This window comes from Schistocerca piceifrons, chromosome 3, assembly GCF_021461385.2.
Source record: "Schistocerca piceifrons isolate TAMUIC-IGC-003096 chromosome 3, iqSchPice1.1, whole genome shotgun sequence".
Classification (NCBI taxonomy): Eukaryota; Metazoa; Arthropoda; class Insecta; order Orthoptera; family Acrididae; genus Schistocerca; species Schistocerca piceifrons.
This window is the reverse complement of record NC_060140.1, coordinates 336,178,534-336,205,912: the sequence shown is the minus strand read 5'-3', so window position 1 is coordinate 336,205,912 and position 27,379 is coordinate 336,178,534. Positions and strand designations below refer to the sequence as shown.

At 43.9% G+C, this 27,379-nt stretch overlaps 1 protein-coding gene across 1 annotated transcript in view; it reads left to right on the top strand.

Annotated features, from left to right (window-relative positions):
• The window catches only part of LOC124787965 (transmembrane protein 272-like), a 51,912-nt gene that overhangs the window by 5,298 nt on the left and 19,235 nt on the right, over positions 1 to 27,379 (top strand). The window contains exons 3-4 of the mRNA XM_047254972.1: positions 24,421 to 24,531; positions 24,639 to 24,761. Of these exons, the coding sequence (XP_047110928.1) occupies positions 24,421 to 24,531; positions 24,639 to 24,761 (234 nt within the window). The remainder of the gene's footprint in view (positions 1 to 24,420; positions 24,532 to 24,638; positions 24,762 to 27,379) is intronic.

Genomic DNA, 27,379 nt, shown 5'->3' with positions numbered 1-27,379 from the left:
ACTATAATTTTGTAATCTGAATTTAAAAGCAAAATTGGCCATAGGTTGTTTATTGCCACCTCTGTTCTGTGGGATCAACACAATTTTGCATTGTTTGAACTCTGCAGGCACTGGTTTTCCATGTAAGACTTCATTGACAATTTTGGTGAACTTTTCTCCTATTAGGGTCTAAAATAGTTTATAGAATTCAATGGGCAGTCCGTCAGGTCCTGGAGATTTCCTAGCGGGGGAGCTGTGCGTGATTTCCAGTACATCTTCCTTGGTGATGTCCAAAGAAATGTTCTCATTATCATCTTGTGATTTTTGTGGAAGATATGTACCAAAGAGCTCATCGTATTCTTCTTAGTTTGTTTTCCCTGACACATACATACATTCATAGTACACTGAGATCTCTTTAATTATCTCCTTCATCGATTTGAAGTTCATCCCTAAAACTACTACTTCTGTTTCTTGCATGTCTGACAAGGTGGTACAATGCAGCAGTCTCATCTTCAGTGACTGACTTTGCTTTGGATTTTATCGTAAGTCCCTCCAGTTCATTACTTTTCAGACTTATTAAATTTGCTTGTATTTGCTTGATGTCTCTTAATATAGTAGGAATTACGTCTGTCTGATCGTAGAGGTCCCTTAGCACGCTGTAGTAGAATTTTACAGTCTGTTTCCTTTGTCTGGCCATATATAGTATGTATGAGGGATACACTGTGTATCCTTTACCCATAACTGCACATAGATTGATACAATGTTTATTTTAGGAATGCATCAGGTACAGTTTGTTCACAATGTCCTGAATGAATTTTCAGGGGGGGGGGGGGGGATGGAGAAAGTAAGCTCCACCCACTGTCTTCCAGCATATGGACAGCCAAAGATGGGAGAGGCGATGTGGGATGAACAAGCTGCATTTTCATAATGCAGTACTGCCATTACACAGGTGTTTACTGGTTTGGCATCAGCACAACAGTTACTGTGTAACAGCTATGATACACATGGGTACTGTGTTGTTAGCCAATTTGGAAGTGGCCAGACACAAGACACTCGTGGCCCCAAGCTGAAATTAAACAGGCTACAGCCAGTCCAGAATTTGGGAGCCCTCATTCAGGACATTGTGAACAAATAGTACATTTCCACCTTGTTGCCTAGTGAACAAAAAATCAGTTTATTTTCGAACCAAGTATGTGAGTGATTTCAGGAGTCTAGCATGTTAACATGTTACTCTCAACAGGTTAGGAGCATCAGAAGTAAAAATAATTTTGTGCTTATTCTTGAGCGTTAAAAGACAATTACTCTTCATGGTACATGTAAATAATATGGTGGAAAATATCAAATGCATTATGAGGCCATTTATATGTAAAATCACAACACCACAAAAACGTAGTGAGATTCTGAAAGATATACAGGGAATAGATGCTTTGTGCAGGACTTTCAGTTGGCCCTCAAATGTTGTTGTTGTTGTTGTTGTTGTTGTGGTCTTCAGTCCTGAGACTGGTTTGATGCAGCTCTCCATGCTACCCTATCCTGTGCAAGCTTCTTCATCTCCCAGTACTTACTGCAACCCACATCCTTCTGAATCTGCTTAGTGTATTCATCTCTTGGTCTCCCTCTATGATTTTTACCCTCCACGCTGCCCTCCAATGCTAAATTTGTGATCCCTTGATGCCTCAGAACATGTCCTACTAGCCAGTCCCTTCTTTTTGTCAAGTTGTGCCACATACTCCTCTTCCTCCCAATTCTATTCAATACTTCATCATTAGTTGTGTGATCTACCCATCTAATCTTCAGCATTCTTCTGTAGCACCACATTTCGAAAGCTTCTATTCTCTTCTTGTCCAAACTATTTATTGTCCACGATTCACTTCCATACATGGCTACACTCCATACAAATACTTTCAGAAACGACTTCCTGACACTTAAATCTCTACTCGATGTTAACAAATTTCTCTTCTTCAGAAACGCTTTCCTTGCCATTGCCAGTCTACATTTTATATCTTCTCTACTTCGACCATCATCAGTTATTTTGCTCCCCAAATAACAAAACTCCTTTACTACTTTAAGTGTCTCATTTCCTAATCTAATTCCCTCAGCATCACCCGACTTAATTCGACTACATTCCATTATCCTCATTTTGCTTTTGTTGATGTTCATCTTACATCCTCCTTTCAAGACACTATTCATTCCGTTCAGCTGCTCTTCTAAGTCCTTTGCTGTCTCTGACAGAATTACAATGTCATCGGCGAACCTCAAAGTTTTTATTTCTTTTCCATGGATTTTAATACCTACTCCGAATTTTTCTTTTGTTTCGTTTACTGCTTGCTCAATATACAGATTGAATAACATCGGAGAGAGGCTACAACCCTGTCTCACTTCCTTCCCAACCACAGCTTCCCTTTCATGCCCCTCGACTCTTACAACTGCCATCTGGTTTCTGTACAAATTGTAAATAGCCTTTCGCTCCCTGTATTTTACCCCTGCCACCTTCAGAATTTGAAAGAGAGTATTCCAGTCAACATTGTCAAAAGCTTTCTCTAAGTCACAAATGCTAGAAACGTAGGTTTGCATTTCCTTAATCTTTCTTGTAAGATAAGTCGTAAGGTCAGTATTGCCTCACGTGTTCCAATATTTCTACGGAATCCAAACTGATCTTCCCCGAGGTTGGCTTCTACCAGTTTTTCCATTCGTCTGTAAAGAATTTGCGTTAGTATTTTGCAGCTGTGACTTATTAAACTGGTAGTTCGGTAATTTTCACATCTGTCAACACCTGCTTTCTTTGGGATTGTAATTATTATATTCTTCTTGAAGTCTGAGGGTATTTCGCCTGTCTCATACATCTTGCTCATCAGATGGTAGAGTTTTGTCAGGACTGGCTCTCCCAAGGCCATCAGTAGTTCTAATGGAATGTTGTCTACTCCCGGGGCCTTGTTTTGACTCAGGTGTTTCAGTGCTCTGTCAAACTCTTCATGCAGTATCGTATCTCCCATTTCATCTTCATCTACATCTTCATAATAAATTAATGTAATCTATTGTGCAGTATAGATTTGTTTATTTCTACCAGAAGCACACAGCAACATGAGCACCAGAAATAGTTTCTCAGTGAAATGAACATAAAGATCGTCCACATCTATTAGAAGAAATGTCACTTAAACATAACATTTCTGCGAGTTTGCAAGAGAATCTGTCTGTTACAGTTGGTAGCACTGCAGTAGGCAAGGTTGGAGTATGTTGCTGTCACAGTCAGTGGTTGCCCTGTTGTCAGGACTGTGATATGCTGTACCGTGAGGTCGGTTTTGCATTGATCAGGAGTTGCAGATGGTGGTCTTATAAAGGTTACCCGGTGTATGTGTAGTTGGACAGACTAACGTGGCTCGTGGATGCAAGCTAGTGACAGCCATGACCGGTGATCGTGGTGCCCTCCTTACCACAGTGGATGTCACAGTGAAATGGAGCTGCATCAGCTATAGGTGTCCAACAAGTGGCAACCTGGCAACCTGCAGGACTATGCTGTGTGGCATCTGGCTGGATCATTAGGACCAACTGTATGCTGCAGAATCATTAGAAGCAATATCATGCGTGACATATCTAAGAATATGTATCCTTATCAGCCTAAAGTGGTATGACCCAGTAAAACTGGTTGTATAAGTGCTGTATCACATATTATCAAGTAGGGAAACTCTCCCGTAAAACAAGGAACAGCTGTGACACAATAATTAGTTAATATCTTCATTGGCAAACATGTAACTTTGAGGTTTAAAAGTTAGCCCATGTGCAAGTTGTGCAGTTATTGAATGACAGAACACTAGACAAAATACACAGAGTCCAAAGTACTAAAAGTCCTTGCCTGGTAACATGTTGTGATACTTTCTCTGTAGGAGGCTTTGCAGATTGCAGCTAACACTTCTGAACATAGACTACCACAACCACTAAGGAACTGTCAGGAGAATGTAAAGAGTACTGGTGGCAGTGGCACTGTGAAGCTTCCTGGAGGCATTTGCTCAGATACCTGTCATGGTTGGCAGCTCTGAGCTGGTCTCAAACACTCTTAATAGGGCCAACTTCAGAATACCCAATGCATCTTACAGAAGACACCACAGTAAGAAATTGTCATCATCAATTTTCAGCTGTATTAGCAAGTCTTTTGTCTCGCCATATCCTGCAATCCATTGGTTCATTCTTAATGTTGCCGTATGTGCTGACTTCCTTTACATCATCCAGGATCCCTTCCTCTGTTGCCTCCTTTTCCCTTCCACATACCTCTCTAAGACTGTTTAATAAGTATCTCTTTCCTTCTAAATGTATGTCCAATCTAGTTTTTCTTTCTTTTGTTACACTCGGTAATTGTCTTTGCTCTCTCAGTATTCTCAGTATCCCTTCATTTTTCACTCTATTCATCCAGCTTATTCTTACTATACATTGCCATGTCCATATGGCACCTCCTGCTTTTCTCTGTCTTTCTTCCTTAGTGTCCACATTTCAGCATCAAACAGGACAACATTCCATACAGACCATTTTACGGGGGATGTTCAATAAGCAATGTGACACATATTTTCTCAGTCAGTTTCAGTTGAAAAACTGCAGAATTTGTTGTGGGACATTGTGGATTATTCCCACTTCAGTCGCCGGCCGGAGTGGCCGTGCGGTTCTAGGTGCTACAGTCTGGAGCCGAGCGACCGCTGCGGTCGCAGGTTCGAATCCTGCCTCGGGCATGGATGTGTGTGATGTCCTTAGGTTAGTTAGGTTTAATTAGTTCTAAGTTCTAGGCGACTGATGACCTCAGAAGTTAAGTCGCATAGTGCTCAGAGCCATAGTTTTGTGAAGTTCCAGTAGGTGGCAGCACCATACATACCCTTCAAAATAGCACCTGTAACAGAGATGCAGTCCAAGTAGAGACTTTCATTAAGTTTCTTTTGGTAAAAAAACCAGAGCATCACCGGTACTTGTAGGCACAAGGAGAATGACTGCAGTGACCTAGCGGTGAACAAGAGCACAGAGATTTGTTGGGTGAGGTGACTGTCAACAACACAACAAGGACGTGCAAACATGTCCAATCTTCTGTGTGCCGGCTAGCCATACACAGCAATGTCTCCTGCACTGACAGTGCAACAACCAGCTCTGAAATGTATTTGCTACCCTCAGGAAATTGAAGAAATGGCTTCAGTGTGTTGATCACCACAGAAATGCAAATTAACTTCTTCTTCTTCTTCTTCTTCTTCTTCTTCTCTATGGCAGTGCAAGATCGCACACAAGTCTGTGCACCTGAGAGGGGCTCACAAAACTTGTTGTTACTGGAAAATTGTATAAATTGGAGCTGATGTGTAAGCTTGCAAACTTTGTTTATGCCACATGCTGGTTGTAAGTGGAACAGGAAATGGGAAGGGGTGTGTGTGTGTGTGTGTGTGTGTGTGTGTGTGTGTGTGTGTGTGAGAGAGAGAGAGAGAGAGAGAGAGAGAGAGAGAGAGAGAGAGAGTGTAATTAATTATATCTTGTAATCAAGTCAGGTCTAAAATTAGCGCTTTGTTCACACAAGTAGCTTCAAACAGAAATGACATATTTGTACAATAAATCAACAGTAATGGTGATTTACTAAATGAAACTCTCTGTAACATTTCTTTGAGTCAAGCAACTTAACAGTTAGATTCTACACATTTGTAGGTAATCTCTCCCCTTCCCTCTGTCCCTCTTTCAGAGGCATGGTAGCCTTCCAGCAATTCTGCAACTGTAACCTGGCTTCATCTTTCTTCCCCGAAGTGTAAAACCTCATAGTGGTGGCGCAAACAGCTGTCGATGACCTAGCACCATATCCTGATCTTATTCTTCCTGCTAACTGTAATTCTACCTTTCTGGTCAAGAATACTGTGAGTAAGTGAAATAGGGTTTCTGTCAGCTTTTCAACATGTCTGCTTCATATGATCCTGCCCCCAGGTGTCACATGGAATCTAAAATTTCCTCAAAACATTATCCATTCCAAAACCTGTCACCCAAATAAATCTCTTCACTTACTCTGACAATCACCCAGTACGCCCACCTTATCTACATCTAAATCCATACTCTGCAAATCACTGCGAACAGGGTGGTTGAGGGTATGTATGCGCCGTGGTCACTAGGGTTTTATCCTGTTCCATTCGCATATGCAGCATGGGAAGAGTGATTTGACTGCCTCTGTGTGTGCCGTAATTCGTCTAGTCTTGTTCTCAAGACCCCTGTGTGAGCAATGCATAGGGGATGGGAGAGGTTTGTAGTGTATTCCTAGTGTTACGGTGTAAAGTCAAGCGCCGGCACGCCAGTCGGGAATGATAGAGAAGAGATGGCTGTGAGAAGATGTCAGCCAATTGCACGTTGATTGATCCCTCTCCAGGACGACAACACGACAGTGGCCCCTATGTGCCGATTTTCTTTGTTTGGAACCTCTGATGTTTTTAATTAGTTTCCACTCCCTCTATTTCTGAGCTCGTGTCCAGTCATTCAGTCCGCTCATACTTTGCTTTCCATTCCTGGAGTCGGCGGTGGAGTTCTCTGATTAGTCTATTCATTTCTCTTCTGTGCTTTGTGTTATGAGTTTGAAGCTATATGTGTCGTGCTCTGATTTTTTTAAGAACTTGAGATCCCGGATTACGAGTGGAAGTGTGTAGAAATTGGAGTCTTGAAACGTCACCTTCATGGATGCACATCTGTGGGTGGATTTTATTTGTCTGTCAATGATCCTATGGCTTCTTCGATTCGTTCGTGATTACTGAGGTCTATGTTTGGGCAGATGTTGTTGTTAAGCCGCCTTTAGATTTGCTCCCAGCCATGCTTGTGGTGTGGTGCAGTCGTGGTGGCTTGATTGATTTGCTGATATATCCAGCTATTGGGAGATGATTGGAAGTTAATTTGCTAAATGTTCTTAGGTGGAGGTCCGGGTCCAGATTTTTTTGTATGAAAATGTCTAGTTCATCTGGGGTTGGTGTTGGTGATTGAATGTGATATGTTATATTTTCTGGGGCCATGATTACTACATTCAGGTTACCTTCCAGGTCATGTAGGTGATTTCCTCGAGCATTGTTTCGACGTGAGTCACATGCTGCGTTTTTTGCATTAAGGTCCCCGCTGAGTAACATACGTTCACGGTTGTTGAAAATTTGTGAGAGGTCATTTTCATTTGACCGCGCTTGGGCTGAGGTATGCCGCTACCAAGGTGACTTTGCCTTGTACCATCTCTGTGCTGACTTTTGTGGCCATGTAGCTTCAGGATTGTGCATGATGTGGGGCCGTAGGAAGATGGCCGATCCTCCTGCCTGTTAAATGGCACAGTCCATGCTGTAGCATATCCTGTTTCCTAAGTTGAACGTCTCAGTGGGGTGTAGGCTAGTTTCTGCCACGATTAGTACATCTGTTTTTAGGTTTTCCACAAATGCATTGATGGTGTCCTTTTTGTTTTTCAGCCCTGCAGTGTTGAAGTTGTAAAATCAGAGGTTTGTTCTTCTTGTGGGCGTAATTTCCAAGAGGTGCCAAAGAAATTCATCACTCCCCTGATGATTGACCTGATTTGGGACATGAGGTCTGGGGCAGTTGTGAAGTTGTAAACAGTTCAGGTGACAGTGGAGATGATGTTGGTTCGCTGTAAGTGCTCCTATATGGTTTTGATTTGATTGAAGATGTTGATGATGGTTGGCAGCCTGCTGTTTTGTTGGTTGGTATTCATCGGTTGTTGTGATTGGTTTCTGGAGGTGGTGGCATTGTTTTGTCAGGTGTCGGCCCAGGTTTGTCTTCCTATTCAAAGTGCTTTTGCTGGTGTGGGCATTATGGTCCTCTTCATTCCTGGTTGGGCTGTTCTGACTGTTAGTGCTGTCGTATGGGGCTTTTATGTGTGCTTTGCCCTGATGGCCTTCTGAAACTCTCGGCACCCCCTAAATGGTGCTGGGTGGCTGTCCTGGTTGCAGTTAACACAGTGTGGGAGAGGGGGGGGGGGGGGCATTTATTGGATGCTTGCAGTCCCTTGCTCTGTGGTCACCTCCACATCACACACACCTGGCTGGCATTTTGCAGTAGTTTGCAGTGTGGAAAAATCCCAAGCATTTCTTGTACTGTGCTCAAACGTCTTGGTGTTTATACGACTCAAGTCACCTTGTTGTCAATTTATATCTGAAAAGGTAGATAGCCTCATTTTCTAGTTTCTTTTGTAGAATGATATAGAATACAACCATGTCAGTGTAGGTCCTTTGTTTAGGAGTTCCTAGTTTTGTACTGGTGTACACCTTGAGGGTGGAAGTTCAGCAGTCTGAGGTCTTCCTATACTTCATTCTCTGTCGCTGCTTCAGGAAGGCCATTTATGACCACCTTTGGGTGACGCTCATTCTGTGGTTTCTTTATGAAGTTATGTTGTGGTGTCTGAAGGAGTCCAGGGTGGTCTCAAAGTGGTACTTTATAGTTTTTTCCTTGTGGATTGCCTTGATTGGGCCATCCAAATGCTTTTTTAATGTGGCATTTAATGTCAGGTAGGGTCCTGGATATTGTATTGTGATCAGTGGAATGCTCGTTTTTGTTTATGAGGGTTTGGTTGATGTGTTAGGTTGCTATGTTACCTCAGCTGTGCTGGTTGCAAAGATCTGTTATGCAGCTCTGGCGAGTGGTTCAAATCAGTTTACTCTGCAGTCCTGAACTGGTTGTTTGGTGCACTGTCATCACCAGAATTTTTTCTCTTGATGGTTTTCCTTGGCGGAAGAGTTTGAAATTCACCTTCCTCACCGTCCCGTTTAATTTATTCATCTCCACTTGTTTCTGCTTTGCATGAGTGGTAGGACTGAGTGTACATGTTGTCGTTATTGTTGTCAGTCTAGATGTTTCATCTTTTAGTTTTGATTTCAGCCATCTTGGCATCGCCAAGCTCTTGGAACTTCTCTGTCAGCGAAGCAGCTTCTCAACACTTCGGTCCATCATGGGTTTGGCTCAGACCTACTCGCAAGAGATGCTTTTTCCCTACTCCTTATACTTTTGTCTTGAGGAGCGTAGACGTACACTTTGCAGGGGACCGGCCTCCTGTTGGCCGGCCGCCTGGGGATGAGGTCCTGGATCCTTATAATTCCCTATACTATTCTTCCCAACACTTGAAACTCCAGGTAGGTATGTGAACAATGTAGGGAAAAACAATTACTACTTACTGTAAAGAAGGTAAGTAGCAATCTCATTTCCTACATTGTTGATATTCCCACACACTTGAGCAATATTCTAGAATGGGTCACACAAGTGAGTTGTAAGCATTCTCTTTTTTAGACTGATTGCACTTCCTCAGTATTCTATCAATATACCAAAGTGTTCCACGTGCTTTATCCACCACTGAGCGTATGTGATCATTGCATTTTATATCCCTACAAAGTGTTACATCCAGGTATTTGGGCGAGTTGACAGATTCCAGCTGTGACTGTGATATTACAGTCATTGGACGCTGTTTTCATTTTGTGAAGTTCAGAATTTTACATTCTTGATCATTTAAAGCAAGTCGCCAATCTTTGCGCCACTTTGAAATCTTATCAAGATCTGACTTATGCAGCTCCTTTCAGACAGTCCTTCATTATAGATAACTGTGTCATCTGCAAAAAGTCTGAGGTTACTGTTAATATTGTTCACAAGGCCCTTAATATATAACACAAACAGCAATGATCAACACACTTCCCTGGGGCACACCTGAAGTTACTTCATCTGATGATGACTCTCCAGCCAAGGTAACATGCTGTATCCTCCCTACCAAAAAATCCTCAATCTAGTTACAAATTTCACTTAATACCCCATATGAATGTACTTTGACGTTATGTGTAGGTGCGGTACTGAATCAAATGCTTTTCGGAAATCAAGAAATATTGCATCTACTTGACAGCCTTAATCCAAAGATTTCAGTATGTCATGTTAGAAAAGTGTGAGTTGGGTTTCACGTGATTGATGTTTTTGGAATCTGTGCTGACTGGCATGGAGGAGGTCATTCTGTTCAATATACCTCATTATGTTTGAGCTCAGAATGTGTTCCAAGATTCTAAAATAATATTGAATGGTAGTTTTGTGGATCACTTCTACTACCCTTCTTGCAGAGAGGCATTACTTGTGCTTTCTTCCTGCCACTGAACATGGTTTTTTGTTTGAGGGATCAGATAGATTCTAGTTAGAAGAGGAGCTAACTCAGACTTCTGTTAGCTATCCCATCTGGCCCTGGAGCTTTGTTCAGTTGTAATGATTCAGCTGTTTTTCTACACCACTGACAATAATGCTGATTTTGCTCACCTCTTCAGTGGTAAAAGGATTAAATTGGGGCACTTCTCCTGGGTTTTCCTTTGTAAAAGAATATTTGAAAATGGAGTCTGGCATTTCAGCTTTCACTTTGCTGCCCTAATATCCAGTTCTGTCCCATTAGTTAGGGATTGAATACTAAGTTTGATGCCACTAGTAGCCTTTACATATGACTAAAATTTCTTTGTGTTTTGTGAAATATCATTTGACAGTTGTCTGCTGTGTTAGTCATTGAAGGCTTCACGCATTGCTCTCTTGACAGCCAAATGCGTTTCATTCAGCATCTCTGTATCTATAGCCCTGTGCTTAGTTTTACACCTATTATGTAGCAGTCTTTCTGTAGAAGTTTCCTTACAGTGAGAATATACCGTGGAGGGTCCCTCCAATTATGAACTGTTCCACTGAGTACATATCTATCCACGACATGGTCAACTATTCTTTTAAACTTGACCCATAGTTCTGTACATGCTCTTGCCCTGTGCTGGAAGTTTAAAGTTCCTCATTGAGATATGACACTACTGCTTTTTTTATCTAGTTTACTAAACATACATATCTTTCTGCATTAGTTGCCCATTGTACGAGGGTTTTTTTTTTAAGTAAGGTCCGTTTTGTTGTAGACACTAGTAGTTCGCACGCATACCACAACGAGCGCGTGCGTCGTGTACCGGCATGCCTCGGGAACAACTGTGCTCAGTTTCAACTCTGTAGCTAACCTGTACAGTTCTGTTCTGTGCTTTCAAAATGTTGAAGGCTGTCAACTCGCCCGCGCATGTGAGGTTCACTCAGTGATACCGTTTTTGACAGCAAGGAACCTGTCTGCTGCAGAAATTCTTCAACAGATTTGCAAAGTGTACGGTGATACTGTTATGAGTGAAAGCGAAGTATGTAAGCAGGTACAAGAATTGAAAGATGGCTGTAACAACGTGAACGATGAGGACCACCCTTCTTTGATTACAGATGATTTGGTGGCTTCAGTTGAAGCGAGGATTCACGAGAACAGGCACTTCACAATAACAGGTCTCTTAAACAAATTTCCTGATGTGTCGAGATCAGTGCATTACAACATTGTTTCTGAACACCTACAGTTTAGACAGAGGACCACAAAAACCAAAGATTTGAGTGCCCCCCCCCCCCCCCCCCCCCGTGCCAGGGAGCTCACAGTTCTTTTGTGAGTACATGCGTGGCGATCACGGGGCCCCGAGCTATTGCAGCCTTCCTTCTTTCCAGGGCTTCATTTCCTTGCCCTTCCCCTCCTTTCCTCTCCTTGCTCCTTCCCCTTCGCCCTCTCCTCTCCCTCTCTTGGTATCCTTGCTTATGTTGGCCCTGCTATCCTCGTGGTTATGTTGGTTTTGCAGTTTAGTTTTGTTGCGTAATCACCTCATCCTTTTGGCACTCCCTGGTCCCCCTCTGGGGTTTGACCTCCACTACTAAATTTCTCTTCCATAGTGTGAGCCATTTGGGGAAGAGCACCTTACCTAGTGTCTCCGACGTGTGCCCTCCTAGTTCATTCCACCTTTTCTTTCACGTCGTCGTCTGTTGCTAGAGTGTGCAGCCAGCCCGTGTGGTGGGGTCGCTATGTACCCTTTTGGTTGAGCCCCCTGAACACACAGGGATCACACTTCTGATACCTGAGCTGTGACCACCTCATGTAAGCCTAGGCGTAGTTGCTTGTCATTCTGGAGCATCGGAACTCCCGGCAATGGCCGCCTTGCCAGACGGCCCTTGCTGTGGCTGGGTGGCGCCCGTGAGGAGAGACCCTGATTGGAGTGGGTGGTACCAGGGCGGACGCTATGCAAATGAAAAGCATATGGATCCAGAACTCTGGCCGTTCTTCTGTGGCTGTCTCTCTGCGTGGAACTGATTCTTCTAGTGCTGCTTCTCCTGCCCCTTCGGCCTTCCCTTACATGGCTACCCCCTGGGAGGAGGGTCAGGCCTGCCGGCAAGGAGTGAAACCTTTCCCCCACTATCTGGTTTGCACCAGGACTGATGGGGATACTTTCACCAATACCAAACCTTTATTCTTTGTGGAACACAGTGAAGACCAGTTTGGCGAAGTGGACTCCCTGAGCAAGATGCGGTCGGGTTCGTTGTTGATCAAAACTGCTTCAGCTGCCCAGTCTGTGGCCCTTCGTGACTGTCACCATCTTGGCACAATTCCTGTGTCCATTACCCCCCACCAGTCTCTAAATATGGTTCAAGGTATGATTTTTCCCAGGGACCTCATCCTTCAAACTGATGAGGAACTTCGGGAGAATCTCGGACAGCGAGGTGTTCACTTTGTTCGGCAAGTTCAGAAGGGTCTGAAGGACAGTCACATTGATACTGGTGCCTTTATCCTGGTCTTTGAACTCCCCCGTCCTCCCCCCCTCCCCTGCCACTCCCACACCTTCTCCTCCAGGTGCTGCTCCCCCTCCCCTGCCGGTCAAGGGTGTCCCTCCCAAGATACCTCTTCCCGGCACAAGGTCTGCTGCCACGCGACGACCACGAGAACCACGGTCTTTCGGCCCCCACGTCGCCAGATCTCTTTCTGTTCTCGATCTTGCTGCGGCTGGCTCCTGGAAGGAAGAGGTTCCTTATCCTGGAACTTGTGTTTCTTCTTCTTTCCTGTCTGAGATTGAGGAGGGCTGTGTGGCATAAAGGAGCCAGCCACAGCAAGATCGAGAACAGAAAGAGATCGGGCGACGTGGGGGCCGAAAGACCGTGGTTCTCGTGGTCGTCGCGTGGCAGCAGACCTTGTGCTGGGAGAGGTATCTCGGGAGGGACACCCTTGACCGGCAGGGGAGGGTGAGCAGCACCTGGAGGAGAAGGTGTCACCAGAGGTCCCATCCCCGGCTTCACAACCAGATTCTGACCTGTTGTTCATGGATGTCGCCCCCTCCTTGTCGGTGAAGGGTGGGGACCTGGTGGTATGACTGGCTTTAGCCTGTTCAACTGCTATTTGAATCATCGTTCTGTGGTTATCCACTGGAATTGTAATGGATATTACCGCCACCTTCCAGAGTTGAAATCCCCTATTTTGTCTTACTCTGCAGCTTGTATGGTTCTACAGGAATTTCATTTTACTAATGATCACTCACCGACCCTCTGTGGGTTCCGTGTTTTCTGTCAAAATCGGGTCGGCCCCCTGCGAGCTTCTGGCGGCGTTTGTATGTTGGTCCGTACAGACGTTGCTAGCATGTGCATTCCTCTTCTAACTACATTGGAAACAGTTGCTGTTAGGGTCCACCTGGACTCTGAGGTCACGGTTTGCAATCTTTCTCCCTCCTGACAGGACTCTTACACCTGCTGCCTTAACTGCCCTTCTTCAGCAACTCCCTCCTCCCTTCCTCCTCCTTGGGGATTTTAATGCTCATCATCCCTTGTGGGGCAGTGCATTTCCATCTAGACGAGGTCTTCTCATAGAACAGTTTATTACAGACCACGACTTGTGCCTTCTTATTGATGGCTCCCCTACTCATTTCAGTGCTGGTCATGGTACCTTTTCTGCCATGGATCTTTCTCTTTCTTCATCTCCCTCCCTCCTCCCTCCTCCCTTCATTACACTGGTCACCACACGACGACCTATGTGATAGTGACCATTTCCTGTTGATTCTCTCGCTCCCTTCCCGCTCCTCGATGGACAGGTTACCTCGTTGGTCTTTCCAACATGCCGATTGGCGTCTATACACTGCACAGGTCGCATTTTCTCCCTGTTTGTCGGGTTGTATTTAAGTCGTCCTACATGATGTGTCTGACACAATTGTTCGCGCTGCTAGCCTTGCTGTACCATGCTCATCTGGACCATTTCACCGCCAGCAAGTCCCTTGGTGGAGTACGGCCATTGCCATTGCCATCCGTGATCGCTGTCGAGCTTTGCAACACTTTAAGAGGCACCCATCCGTTGCCAACCTTATTACCTTTTAAATGCCTTCGCACTAAAACCCGTTATTTAATCAAACAGAGCAAACGTATATATTGGGAACGCTTTGTTTCTTCCCTCAGTTCTACTGTCCCTATGTCACGGGTATGGGCTACACTTCGCTGTCTCCAAGGCTCCCATTGGCAGTCCACCCTCCCAGGCCTTCACCTCCCATATGGCCTTTCTACAGACCCGTTGATACTTGCGGAACATCTTGCGACCTATTTTGCAATGGCATCAGCATCAGCCTCCTATCCGGCTGCTTTCCTTCACTGGAAACAACGGGCTGAAGCTTCTGTCTTATGTTCTACCCCTTGTCAGTCAGAACCTTACAACGAACCTTTTACTGTATGGGAATTTCTTTCCACACTTTCTTCTTCCCATGATATGGCCCCTGGCCCAGACTCCATTCATAAGCAACTGCATCAGCATCCCAGTGCTCCACAATGGCAACATCTCCTCCGGGTGTTTAACTGTATTTGGCTCCAGGGTGACTTCCCTTCTCAGTGGAGGGATAGCATCGTGGTTCCTGTCCTTAAGCCTGGTAAGAACCCCCTATTTGTTGAAAGCTATTGGCCAATTAGTCTGACATATGTTGTTTGCAAGTTACTTGAACAGATGGTAGCCCGCCGGCTCAATTGGGTCCTCGAATCTCGGGATCTATTGTCCCCTTATCAGTGTGGCTTCCGACAGGGACTGTCTCCGATCAATCATTTACTTCGCTTGGAATCCGCAGTTCGGCAGGCTTTTTCCCAGCACCACAATTTAGTTGCAGTATTTTTTGACCTTCGCAAGGCCTATGACACGGCTTGGCGCCATCACATCTTACTTACACTTCATCAGAGAGGTCTCCGGGGCCCCCTCCCGATTTTTATCAGCCTGTTCCTGTTCCATCGGCCGTTCTGGGTTCAGGTTGGTACTGTTTTTAGTTCTCCATGGACCCAGGAGATGGGCATCCCACAGGGTTCTGTATTGAGTGTACTTCTTTTCCTCATTGCTATCAATGGACTTGTGGCCTCTGCTGGTCCTTTGGTCGCCCCTGCTGTGTATGTGGATGATTTCTGCTTTTGGGTTAGTACCTCTTCGATGGCCTCTGCAGAGTGACAGCTCCAGGGAGATACACAGCGTGCCTCTGCATGGACCCTCTCACACGGGTTTCAGTTCTCTCCTCTAAAATTGCGGGTGGTCCACTTCTGTCGCCGTACTACCATCCACCCTGATCCAGAGCTCTATCTCGATGCACAACAATTGCCTATGGTCCCACAGTTTTGTTTCCTGGGTCTTCTTTTCGACAAGCTCACTTGGCTGCCCCATATCAGACTTCTGAAGGTAGGATGTTTCCGTAAACTCAATGTCCTTCACTTCCTTGCCCACTCCTCTTGGGGTGCGGACCATTCCCTCCTCCTCCATCTTTCACCTGGTTGAAGCTGGGATCCCCCCCTCCCCCCTTTCTGTTCAGCGGTCCTGGCTTCTGGTGTCTTATGCACTCGCTATCCGTTCCTCTCCCACTCATCCTTCCTATTCTATCCTGTTCCCGGACCATGGACACCGAGCGAGGTGGTGCAGTGGTTAGCACACTGGACTCGCATTCAGGAGGACGACGGTTCAATCCTGTCTCCAGCCATCCTGATTTAGGTTTTCCGTGATTTCCCTAAATCGTTTCAGGCAAATGCCGGGATGGTTCCTTTGAAAGGGCACGGCTGATTTCCTTCCCCATCCTTCCCTAACCTGAGCTTGCGCTCCGTCTCTAATGACCTCGTTGTCGACGGGACGTTAAACAACACTAACCCCCCCCCCCCCCCCCCAGACCATGGACGTCGCCCACCCGATTCCCACCCTCGGGCGGGTTTACCAGTTGGGCTCCGCCTTGCATCTCTTTGCCGTGATTTTCAGCTTCCTTCGTTGTCCTGTGTTCGTCGCTCCCACCCCTCCACCCCCTCTTGGTTAGTTCCTTGGCCTCGAATTCAGATGGATCCCTGCCGAGGTCCGAAAGATTCCATCCTCCCGATGGTGTTCCGTTCCTTTTTCCGCCAAATTTTATGAGAGTTTCGGGATGCTGTTGTATTTTACACTGATGGCTCTAAATCTGCTGATCATGTGGGGTATGGCTTCATGTCCTCTGTTGGAACGGAAAATCATCTGCTGCCACCCGCATGTGGGGTGTTTACTGCGGAATTGATGGCAATTTCCCAGGCCCTTACCTTTATTAAACAGTCCCAACACAACCGCGTTTTGTTATGTACAGACTCAATGAGTGGCCTTCTGGCTATTGGCCGGTGTTTTTCGCGCCATCCCTTGGTCTCTGTCGTCCATGACCATCTCGCCGATCTTCACCATGCTGCTTGTTCTGTTGACTTCCTTTGGGTGCCTGGCCATGTGGGTATCCCAGGTAATGAGCTTGCTGATCGTTTGGCTGGGGGAGCAGTCACTTACCCCTCCGTCTCTGTAACCCCTCCTGCAGCGGATTTACGGCTTCACATCAAATCCCACTTCGCACAGTCATTGGCCAACTCTTGGGACGCTACTCCCATGTCTAATAAACTTCATGCGATTAAGCTGACACCAGGCCCGTGGCGTTTTTCCTTTCATTTCTCCCGAAAGGACTCGACCACACTGTGTCTTCTCCGCATTGGCCATACCAGGCTGACCCATGGTTTCTTTTGCGTGATGAGCCACCCCCACTTTGTGGTTGTGGAACCTTCCAGTCAGTAGCCCACATTTTGGTTGAATGCCCCCTTCTTTTGGCTCTGCGTGCTAAGTACAGAATCCCCTGCACTTTACCTTTGATGTTGGCTGACGATTCCCGGATGGTCTCTCTGGTTCTCGGTTTCCTCTGGGAAAGTGGCTTTTATTCTCAGTTTTAAGGTTTTTAATCTCTCTCTCTCTCTCTCTCCCCCTCTGGTGATGGGGCAGGACGGTGAGTGTTAGGGTATCTCCCACTGTAAGCCGTGTTTGGAGATTCCCGACTCCCCTCCCTGACCGAGATCCTCTTTTCTTCCCCTTTTACTCTGTTTTTACCCTTTTTTTTTTAAGGATTGGTTAGTCTCCTTTTCCCATACGTACTTCTACATTCTAGCGGTTGCATCTTTAAGTCGCAGGTGGTCTTGCCTCTGCTGCTTCAGCATAGCGTTGGATTCGTTCTCTTGCTGACTTCCCTCATTTTGTTTTTGCCATTGACAACATGACTGCCCTTTTACATTTTTAACCTTTTCCCTTTTATTGTTCTGACTTTCCTGAGATGTCACACTCGTGGAATGGACCACATTTGAAACAAGGGACTGATAACCTTGCTGTTTGGTCCCTTAAACCCCAAACAACCAACCATCAATTCTCTCCTTTAAAATCGCGGGTGGTCCACTTCTGTCACCGTACTACAATGCAACCTGATCCAGAGCTCTATCTCGATGCACAACGTTTGCCTGTGGCCCCACGGTTTCATTTCCTGGGTCTTCTTTTTGGCAACAAGCTCACTTGGCTGCCGCATATCAGACTTCTGAAGGTAGGATGTTTCCGTAAATTTAATGTTCTTTGCTTCCTTGCCCACACCTCTTGGGGTGTGGACTGCTCCCTCCTTCTCCGCCTTTATCGTGCTTTAGTTCTGTCTCGCGTGGACTTTGGTTGTCAAGTTTATGGTTCGGCTGTTCCTTCCACACTGCACGTGCTGGATCCAGTCCACCATCGTCGTCTCTGTTTGGCCACCAGTGCCTTCCCTACTCGCCCTGTTGATAGTCTCCTGGTTGAAACTGGGAACACCCCCCCCCCCCCCCCCCCCATGGGGTTCTGTTCCTTTTTCCACCGATTTTTATGGGAGTTTCGGGATGCTGTTGTTTTTTACACCGATGGCTCTAAATCTGCTGATCATGTGGGATATGCCTTCACGTCCACTGTTGGAATGGAAAATCATCTGCTGCCACCTATATGTGGGGTGTTTACTGTGGAATTGATAGCAATTACCCTGGCCCTTACCTTTATTAAACAGTCCCAACACAACTGCGTTTTGTTATGTACAGACTCAATGAGTGGCCTTCTGGCTATTGACTGGTGTTTTTCACGTCATCCTTGGTCTCTGCCACCCATGACCATCTTGCTGATCTTCACCGTGCTGCTTGGCTGCTTGTTCCGTTGACTTCCTTTGGGTCCCTGGCCATGTGGGTATTCCAGGTAATGAGCTTGCTGATCGTTTGGCTAGGGGAGCAGTCACATACCCCCCTTTTTCTGTAACCCCTCCTGCAGCGGATTTACGGCTTCGCATCAAATCCCACTTTGCACAATCATGGGCCAACTCTTGGGAGGCTACCTCCCTGTCTAATAAACTTCGTGCGATTAAGGTGACAACAGGCCCGTGGCGTTCCTCCTTTCACCTCTCACATAAGGACTCAACCACACTGTGTCGTCTCCGCATTGGCCATACCAGGCTGACCCATGGTTTTCTTTTTTGGTTGAATGCCTCCTTCTTAAGGCTCTGCATACTAAGTACAGACTCCCCCGCATTTTACCTTTGATGTTGGCTGATGATTCCCGGATGGTCTCTATGGTTCTCGGTTTCCTCCATGAAAGTGGTTTTTATTCTCAGTTTTAAGGTTTTTAATCTCATCTGGTGTTGGGACAGGGCGGTGAGTGTTGGGGTATCTCCCACTGTAAGCTGTGTTGGGAGTTTCCTGACTCCCCTTCCTGGCAGAGATCCTCTTTTCTTCCCCTTTGACTCTGTTTTTATCACTTTTTAGGATTGGTTAGTCTCCTTTTCCCATACGCACTTCTACATTCTAGCAGTTGCATGCTTTTAAGTCGCAGGTGGTCTTGCCTCTACTGCTTCAGAGGTGGGATATTTCCTGCCTCTAGCATAGCGTTGGGGTCACTTTCTTGCTGACTTACCTCATTTTGTTTTTACCATTGATGAAATGACTGCACTTTTACGTTTTTTAGCCTTTTCCCTTTTATCGTTCTGACTTTTCTGAGATGTCACACTATCTGAATGGGCCACATTTGAAACAAGGGACTGATGACTTTGTTGTTTGGTCCCTTTAACCCCAATCAACCAACCAACCATTTGAGTGTGCGATGAAGAAGGTGACAGCTTATTGAGTCAGATCATAACTGGAGGCGAAACATGGGTTTCGCATGTCACGCCCGAATCGAATCAACAGAGCATGGAATGGAGACACACACACTCACCTGTAAAGGTGAAGGCCAAACAGACTGTCCCAGTGCAAAATCATGGCATTGGTGTTTTGAGATAGGCATGGTATTTTGTTGGTCGACATCATGCAACGAGGAACCACTATCAATGCTGAAGCGTACTGCCAAACCCTGAGAAAGCTATGCATAGTGATTCAAAACAAAGATGCGGCATGCTGACAAAAGGAATTATCCTTCTCCATGACAATGCAAAACCTCATACTGCAGATCAGACCCGCAATTTGTTGGACAGTTTTGGCTGGGAAGTTTTAGACCACCCACCCTACAGTCCTGATCTTGCGCCGAGCGATTACCATCTGTTCCTCCACCTCAAACAACACCTCAGTGGCATTTGTTACAATGATCACGATGATGTGAAAATGACAGTGAACTCTTGGTTATCGGAGTAGGTGGCAAGTTTTTATGAAGAGGGTATTTTAAAATTGGTTGCGAGGTATGATACTTGTTTGAACAAACTTGGCAACTATGTCAAAATAGAGTGAAATATGTACTTTCTGAAAATAAATTTACTTTTTTGAAATAACCTTTTGTTGTGTACTTATGTTCAAACAGATCTTACTTAAAAAACACGCCTCGTACTTTGGTAATAATCATTGCCACGAGCACGTCATGTTCAGTGATAAGTTTTGATGTGGACATCCTCAAAGGGATCAGGTCTCTTTGTTGCCATTTAGATCCAATATATTTCTGACATGAGCAGGGTTCCAAACTATCTGTTCTAAGTAGTTTTCAGAGATGGCATTTAGTAATGTTTCACAGGATGTCTTATGCCCACCACTAAGAAAACTGTAATTTTCCCAATTGATTGTTGATTGATTAAAGTCTCTGCCAGTGATTACAGTATTATTAGGGAATGTACGTTCAAGTGAACAGTGATTTTCTCTTAAAGTTTTTTGTTACATCAGAATATGAGCCTGGTGGGTTGTAGAAGAACCCTGTTCCCATTCTATGCCCCATCTTCATACTGAACAGTATTTACATGCAGCTTCAGTTTCTATCTCTGTGCATTTAGGTTTCTTGTTTACAGTGACAAATATCCTTTGGATGTACACTCAAATTTTCCCCAAAAATCTCACTGCTATCAATTTCAGGTTCAATGAGCTTTCTGTACCTAGTAGTATGAGAGCTTCACTGCTTTTTATGAATGCTACCAACTCTGGCACTTCGTTGTGAATGCTTCGGTAGTTTACCATTAGAATTTGTCACAAATGCTTTGGCAATTTGCTATTAAGATTTTAATACTCTCACATGTGGGAGGCATTTCTTTTGATCTTACACAGATACTTCTGTGTTTCCTACAGCTATTGTCTGGAATGGATGGAGAATCATCTAACCTATGGATGGAGAATCATCTAACCTAAGAAAATGTTGTGTGCATCCCACACAGTCAGCTACCTGGGTAGCAGCCTTGGAAATGTACTGCACACCTAACCCATATAGAGCCACACTACTGTTCCCAACCCTATGATGCAAGTCCAGAAAGTCACAGCCTAGCTTGTGTCTGGTTCAGTCCTTCCACTTAACTCAGAACCAAGTGGCCAATTCAGTTCTGGGGACAGTGTTGCAAATTGTGGGCTGAGTTGAAACTCCATGCACAAGGCTGGTCTTCTCAACCTACTGCCAGTCATTGGAACGATCAAAGTATGACCTCAGAGCCCGGACGACAGGCATCATTTGTTTCAGTGTGCACCACAGTCTGCAGCTGCTTGTACCTTGTTCCCTTATTGGCTCCAGGAATAGCCTCTTCAACAAGTTGATTGAAGTGCCCAGGCACACACATTGAATGCACGTGGTGCCCTTTCCTGTCCCTTGCTGCTATTTCCGTAAGGGGTACCATCATTTGCCATACATTTGAACTGCAAACATTAATAGACCCCCTACCCTTTTGTGCTTGCTGCCTCTTGACTCTGGACAAAACAGGTGAAGTGAGTTTCTCTGGCTTACATTCTGATTTAGTGAAAGATGGCAGCTAGAGCTTGATAGCTAGGGGGTCAGTATAACACCCTGAGTCCATACTGGTCTGCGTCCACACTGTACAGTACATCCAGATCTACCATTGAAATACCACTCGCACTTGAGGTAACTTTGGTACCATCTCACTGGTACATGACTCTCGGGAGCTCTTCCAACACACCAATTCGCAGCAGCCGCCAATCGTTTGACAGTAGTCAGTGTGATTTCCAGCTGCTTATGAACGTCATCCAATTTGTCCTGTCTTTGAGAACAGCATTCACAGTGGGTCAGCAGTGTGGCTGTTGTAGTGTTTCAGGACAGTGAACAAATAACTTTAAACTAAACCTACTGATTATCTTTTATACCTACTGAGCTAAAAAAGTCCCTGTAGGAATTGAAGCAGAAACACAAAATATTTCTGTTAAGGCAACAGAAAAAACCTACACTAAAAATTACTAATTTCCTAAAACTTTTTGAGGTTGATTACAGTTATTAGCAACTTGAAAACAGAGTTAATTTATGATAAATGTAGATAATATATTCTCCTTGAACTTGCTATGAAATCTCAACTCCACAGGTCTACTTAAAACACCCCAGTGTGGCTAGTTCCATTGTTCCCACAAAAAGATCCTCTGTTGACCAGATCCCAAGTTGATTACACCTACAGTCCAGGCACTAATCAAGTCATCCATTGCCCTTCCATATTTTGGGACATGTTACCTGCAAACTTTTCACTGTGAATGATGTGTTGTCCTTGTACATCAAAATCAACCTTTGGCTTTTTGCCATAGAAGGTCTTTCACAGCACCACTGTGGTACAGACACCCCTCCCTCACCCCCCTCCAAAAAAAAAAAAAAAAAAAAAAAAAAAAAACCCAACATTTTGCCTCTTACCTTCTTTCTAACTGACTTAGACAATGGCATTGTGATCCATCTTTATACTTGGAAGGCTAAATCTACAAACAAATCTATGGAACTGCCATGTGTTCTGTGTGTTACATTTCCGTGTCAACCTTACTGGCCACCCAGAAGAATGCCACACATTGACTTAACACTTTAAACCTACTCTCCAGTTCAGAATCATTGGTAAAATCTTCATGATTCGGAACTATGGCAAGGACTGCATCTGCACTTTCCTCCAGGACCTCAATATTGTTCCCCAACCTGCTTCTTCTGATCATTGTCAGCTCAGCAAGATACCATTCTTTATATTAATTTACATCTCTCAGATAGCTCCCAAAAACTTGACAATATCAGATACATCAACCACAATCAATACTTTTGTTCTGATAACTGTTCTATATGAAAGTCCCTCCCTAAAGTTATGGCATCCACTCCTCCTCCCTCTTCTTCCTCTTCTTCTTCTTCTTCTTCTTCTTCTTCTTCCCTGAAGATGGTACATAAAGACCTTCGGGCATTGTCACCTATCATTCGCATTGTATGTCCATACTAGACAAGTTGCTGTTCTAACATTCTATCTGTGATCCTATCTTGCACCTGGGTCATTTCCCAATCATTGTATTTCTTGTGTGGTCTTGCCAAGGTGTTCTACATGGTCTTTCAAGGTAGTCCATTTCTACAGTAATAAAAATGAAAATGTACATTTTACCCAATGTTTTATACACTCAAAGACAAAAAAACCAACGCACCACAAAGGAATTATCCAAATGGGACAGAAATTGGTAGAAGTGATGTACATCTACAGACAAAAAAGTGATTACTATTTCATAAAAAAATGATGATTTATTAAAGAGAAAGTGCCTCACAAATTTAACAAGTCAATAATGTGTTGGTTCACCTCTGGCCCATGAGCAAGCAATTATTCAGCTGGGCATTGACTGATAGTTGTTGGATGTCCTCCTGAGGGTTATCGTGCCAGTTTCTATGCAGTTGGCGTGTTAGATCATCAAAATCCTGAGCCGATTAGAGAGCCCTGCCCAAAGTGCTCTAAACATTCTTAATTAGGGAGAGATCTGGCAATTTTGGTGGCCAAAGTAGGGTTTGGCAAGCACGAAGACAAGCAGTTGAAACTCTTCATCCTATGCGGGTGGGCATTATCTTGCTGAAATGTAAGCCCAAGATGTTTTGCCTTGAAGGGCAAGAAAACAGAATAGAATATTAACGGCATACTACTGTGCTGTAAGGGTGCAGCAGATGGTAACCAAAGAGGTCTTGCTGTCAAATGAAATAGACCCCAGACCATCACTCCCGATTCTCACCCTGGGATTACATTTCAGCAAGATAATGCCCACTTGCACACGTCAAGAATTTCTGCTGCTTGTCTTCGTACTTGCCGAATCCTGCCTTGGCTAACGAGGTCTCCAGATCTCTCCCCAGTTGAGAATGTCTGGAGCATTATGGGCAGAGGTCTCCAACCAGCCTGTGATTCTGACGATCTAATGTGGCATTTGAACACAGTTTGACAGGATATCCCTCAGTAGATATCAAACAAATGTATCAACCGAAGCCAAGCCGAATAACTGCTTGCACAAGGGCCGGAGGTGAACTATCTTGTTATCGACTTGCTCAATTTGTGAAGTTCTTTGTATTGAATAAGTCATAAAATTTTTCTGAAATCGTAATTATTATTTATCTGTGCATGCACATCACACCTACAGATTTCGTCCTATTTTTTGGTAATTCCTTCTTGGTGAGCGGTTTTTGTTTTTTTCCCCCCATTGAGTGTGTTAACAGAAATATTATGTATAGAATTACATTGCTTCCCATGGCAGTGCTTTGAAACCTAGCAGTTATACTGCCCAGTTCAGCACAAGAAGTCAAAAGTTCAGAAACCAGGAACGTCTTCATTAAAAGTTAATGTGAGCAGTAATCTTCACAACATTGTGTGCCTTCTGTACAAGGAACTTAGACTATTGTGCTTGATTTTTACATTGTGTTACTCATAACTGTTGTATTTTTCTGTTAATCTGTATTTTGAACAATTTATTTTTATCCTTGCTACCGTTCCTACAACAATACTAATTTTCTCAAATTTTTTTACACACACATAAAGAAATGTTAGGATGATGTGAGCTACAGTGCAGTTCGTCTTCTGTAGGTGATAGGCAGTTTTTTTGTGTCTGACATTGGTAGCAGTACATGATAGACATCTTTTACTTTTTTCTTTGCAGCACCACCTCCGTCTTACGATTCTTTGTTTGGCAGAGTGCGAGAAGCTCATAAAACTTCAAAAGGAATGTTAGATTTCTTGAAGAATGTTGTTCTGCTTCTGCTGGGCACAAGTGAGTTTCATAACCTTTGCATTAAAATATTTTTCCATTCCTTATTATGATGGGAACTTGTCCTAAAAGTAGTCATTTACATTGAATCATAAATGTTTTCTTTGCAGTTGGTTGCACTATAATTTTGGGAGTAACAATTGTCATTCCAATCTGCATGATTGTTATTGGTTCAATATACTTGTACGACTGTCCACAAGGAGAATACATACCCATATACCTTTTAGTTGGAGGTAAGCTATTAGACTTTAGTCATGTAAAGTACATTGTCTTGGTTGTCATAATATTTGATGCTACTTTTAATTCATTTTGAACATTTCTTACAACTGTTTTTGATAACTGGGTGATAGTGTACTTTTTTTATTTTGTTACCTTGACAGCAGTCTTCGCTCTTCAGCGTATGATTTCAAATTATGCTATACTTTAATTATAATTGTTGGAAACACACACTACCTCTGATTATGGGCAGTTGTAAGAGTGACAGAGTGTGACCAGTTTTTATCTCGAAGCTTCCTATTTCATTGACTGATCTGGTGAAACTTTGTAGACAACATTGATCTGCTGTGCTTGCCCAAGGTATCGAGCAGATGTGGGCTGTGTTTTGTTGTGCCTAGTGGGAGGCAGCCAATGAGAAGAGTGTGTGGGATGGTCTACAGCAGTGGTCAGCAAAATCGTTAATCAACAAAGCCAAATCTGAACATACAGCCATAGAAATTTCTTTTGAGAGCCACAATTTTTAATCTGTAACTGTATAAGTTACAGATTAACTAGGGTACTCCTATGCCGGCCTTTGCTAAAAAGTCCTCAGTCTGGTAGAGTTACCTTTGCTGATGTTGACCCCATCCAACTTCTCCATTCACAATCATTTTGTAAACTTGTTTTGTCTCTCTCATTTCGTTCATAGTGTTGTATCTCCAACCAGCTCAACATTCATTTCACGATACTTGACACTACATTTTCCACTTCACAACACTCCCTAAGACTGACGTGCTAATCTTGACTTAAAATTTTAAGTCTTAGTTGAGCTAAAGGTATGTAGAGCGGAACTTGATACCATACTTAATAACAATTTCATTTATGGGTAAAATTAAACAGTAAGATATTCATAAAATTAAATCATGATGATGACTGATAAACATGAGTGTTAACAATGGTTTGCATCTCCTTGAAAAGTTTGGCTAAGTCAAATTTAGGTGGGATTTAGTGTTCTCATCAATAAGACAACTTCTCAATTCCTCTTGAAGTGGTTAATGTTTGAAAATGATTGTCTACATGAATATGTAGACCCGAATAAGGATATAACAGCAAACACTAGTTTTTTCAACTGATTACGTGTCAGGAACACAACGCAAAAATAAGAATTGACCATACACATTAACATCTTTCTGGAAATGTATGTGCGTTACCGCACATGGTATTTTGTGGAAGAGCCACAGTCAAAGGACCAAAGAGCCATATGTGCAAGCTGCGGTTTGCCAACCATTGGCCTATGGCAAGCTTTTAACTAGATAATGGCTATATGTTGGAAAATACAAATTCTTTATGTTGCATATATAGTCCTTCCTTCATTTCCTGTGTTTGTGAAATATTAATGGAATAATAAATCTTGGCTGTGTTTACAGATAGATCTGTTGTGATGATGGACCAACAGGTTAGGTTGGATGCTAATAGCATCAACTGTGCCTGCTACAATTTTTGATACCTCCTTGGTAGACTCATGTCGTACTGAAAACCCTACTCCCCATGGTACTGTCCACAACATGTTTACCCGTTGTCAAGTACACAAACTCAAACGACAAGGATACTTAAGTATGCTACAATCCCAGCTGTCCTCTGTACTTTGTGTGAATACATACTGAGCCGTACTCCTTGCTCAACACCACTGCCCTTGACAAACAGCACAAACTAACACAAATTTCCTACAATTCTCAAGATTGTGGCACTGGGAAAACTCTGTTGTCTAATCACAACAAACAGCAAAACAAAATCAAACTATGAGAAGGACACTTAGCTGTAACGCTATTACAGTACTTCTTACTGTAAATCAACTACTCCACCTGAGCGCCTGCTCATAATTTCTACTTTGCACACTGAAACCAATGAATATTCCTTGACAGAACTAGACTTCATTTCCTAAATCACTACATGTGGTTAACACTTGACACACTCCTAGACAATGAGTCACACCTCTTTCTCGTGATAAAACGTATTGCAAACTAACAGTATTATTTGCGTCCCCACAGAACACTGTCTCCAGCTACTCATCACATACTGAACTTACCAATACAATTACACATTTGGCAAAAGATCCATTGACTCTCATTGATAATTTCAGTCAAACAAAAACATAAAGAAAAAGATGACACTCACCAAACTGCATGTTGATGCAGCTGCAACCTTGCAGTTGTAGTCATCTGCATCCACGGTTGGTGGCTGTAGGCATTTTAGATCCTCTTTTGTAACTTTGGCTGACCTGCTAATTTCCACAATAATACCCAAAAAAATATTGGCAGGACCTGTGGAAGATGGGGAAGCAGGTGAGGAGGAGCCATGAAAACAAATGACCAACTTTCTTTTGTACTTTGTTACTCAGATAAAATTATGTATCTGCCATAATTAATCACTCCTGATCAGTAAAAAATAAAATCCAGTCCTCCTCAAGTTGAGAGTCTAGAACAGGTCACGCCAACTTCAGGTACTTCGCGAGCACCGGCCAGCAGTGGCAAAAACACCGGTGCTCTGCTGTAGCACTGATGGGGTGGGAGAAGTTGAGGGAGGCAGACAGAGCACTGTTGTGGCAGTGGTAGGAGAGAACATGTTGTGGCAGCACTTATCGAGGTCAGTCATGTTG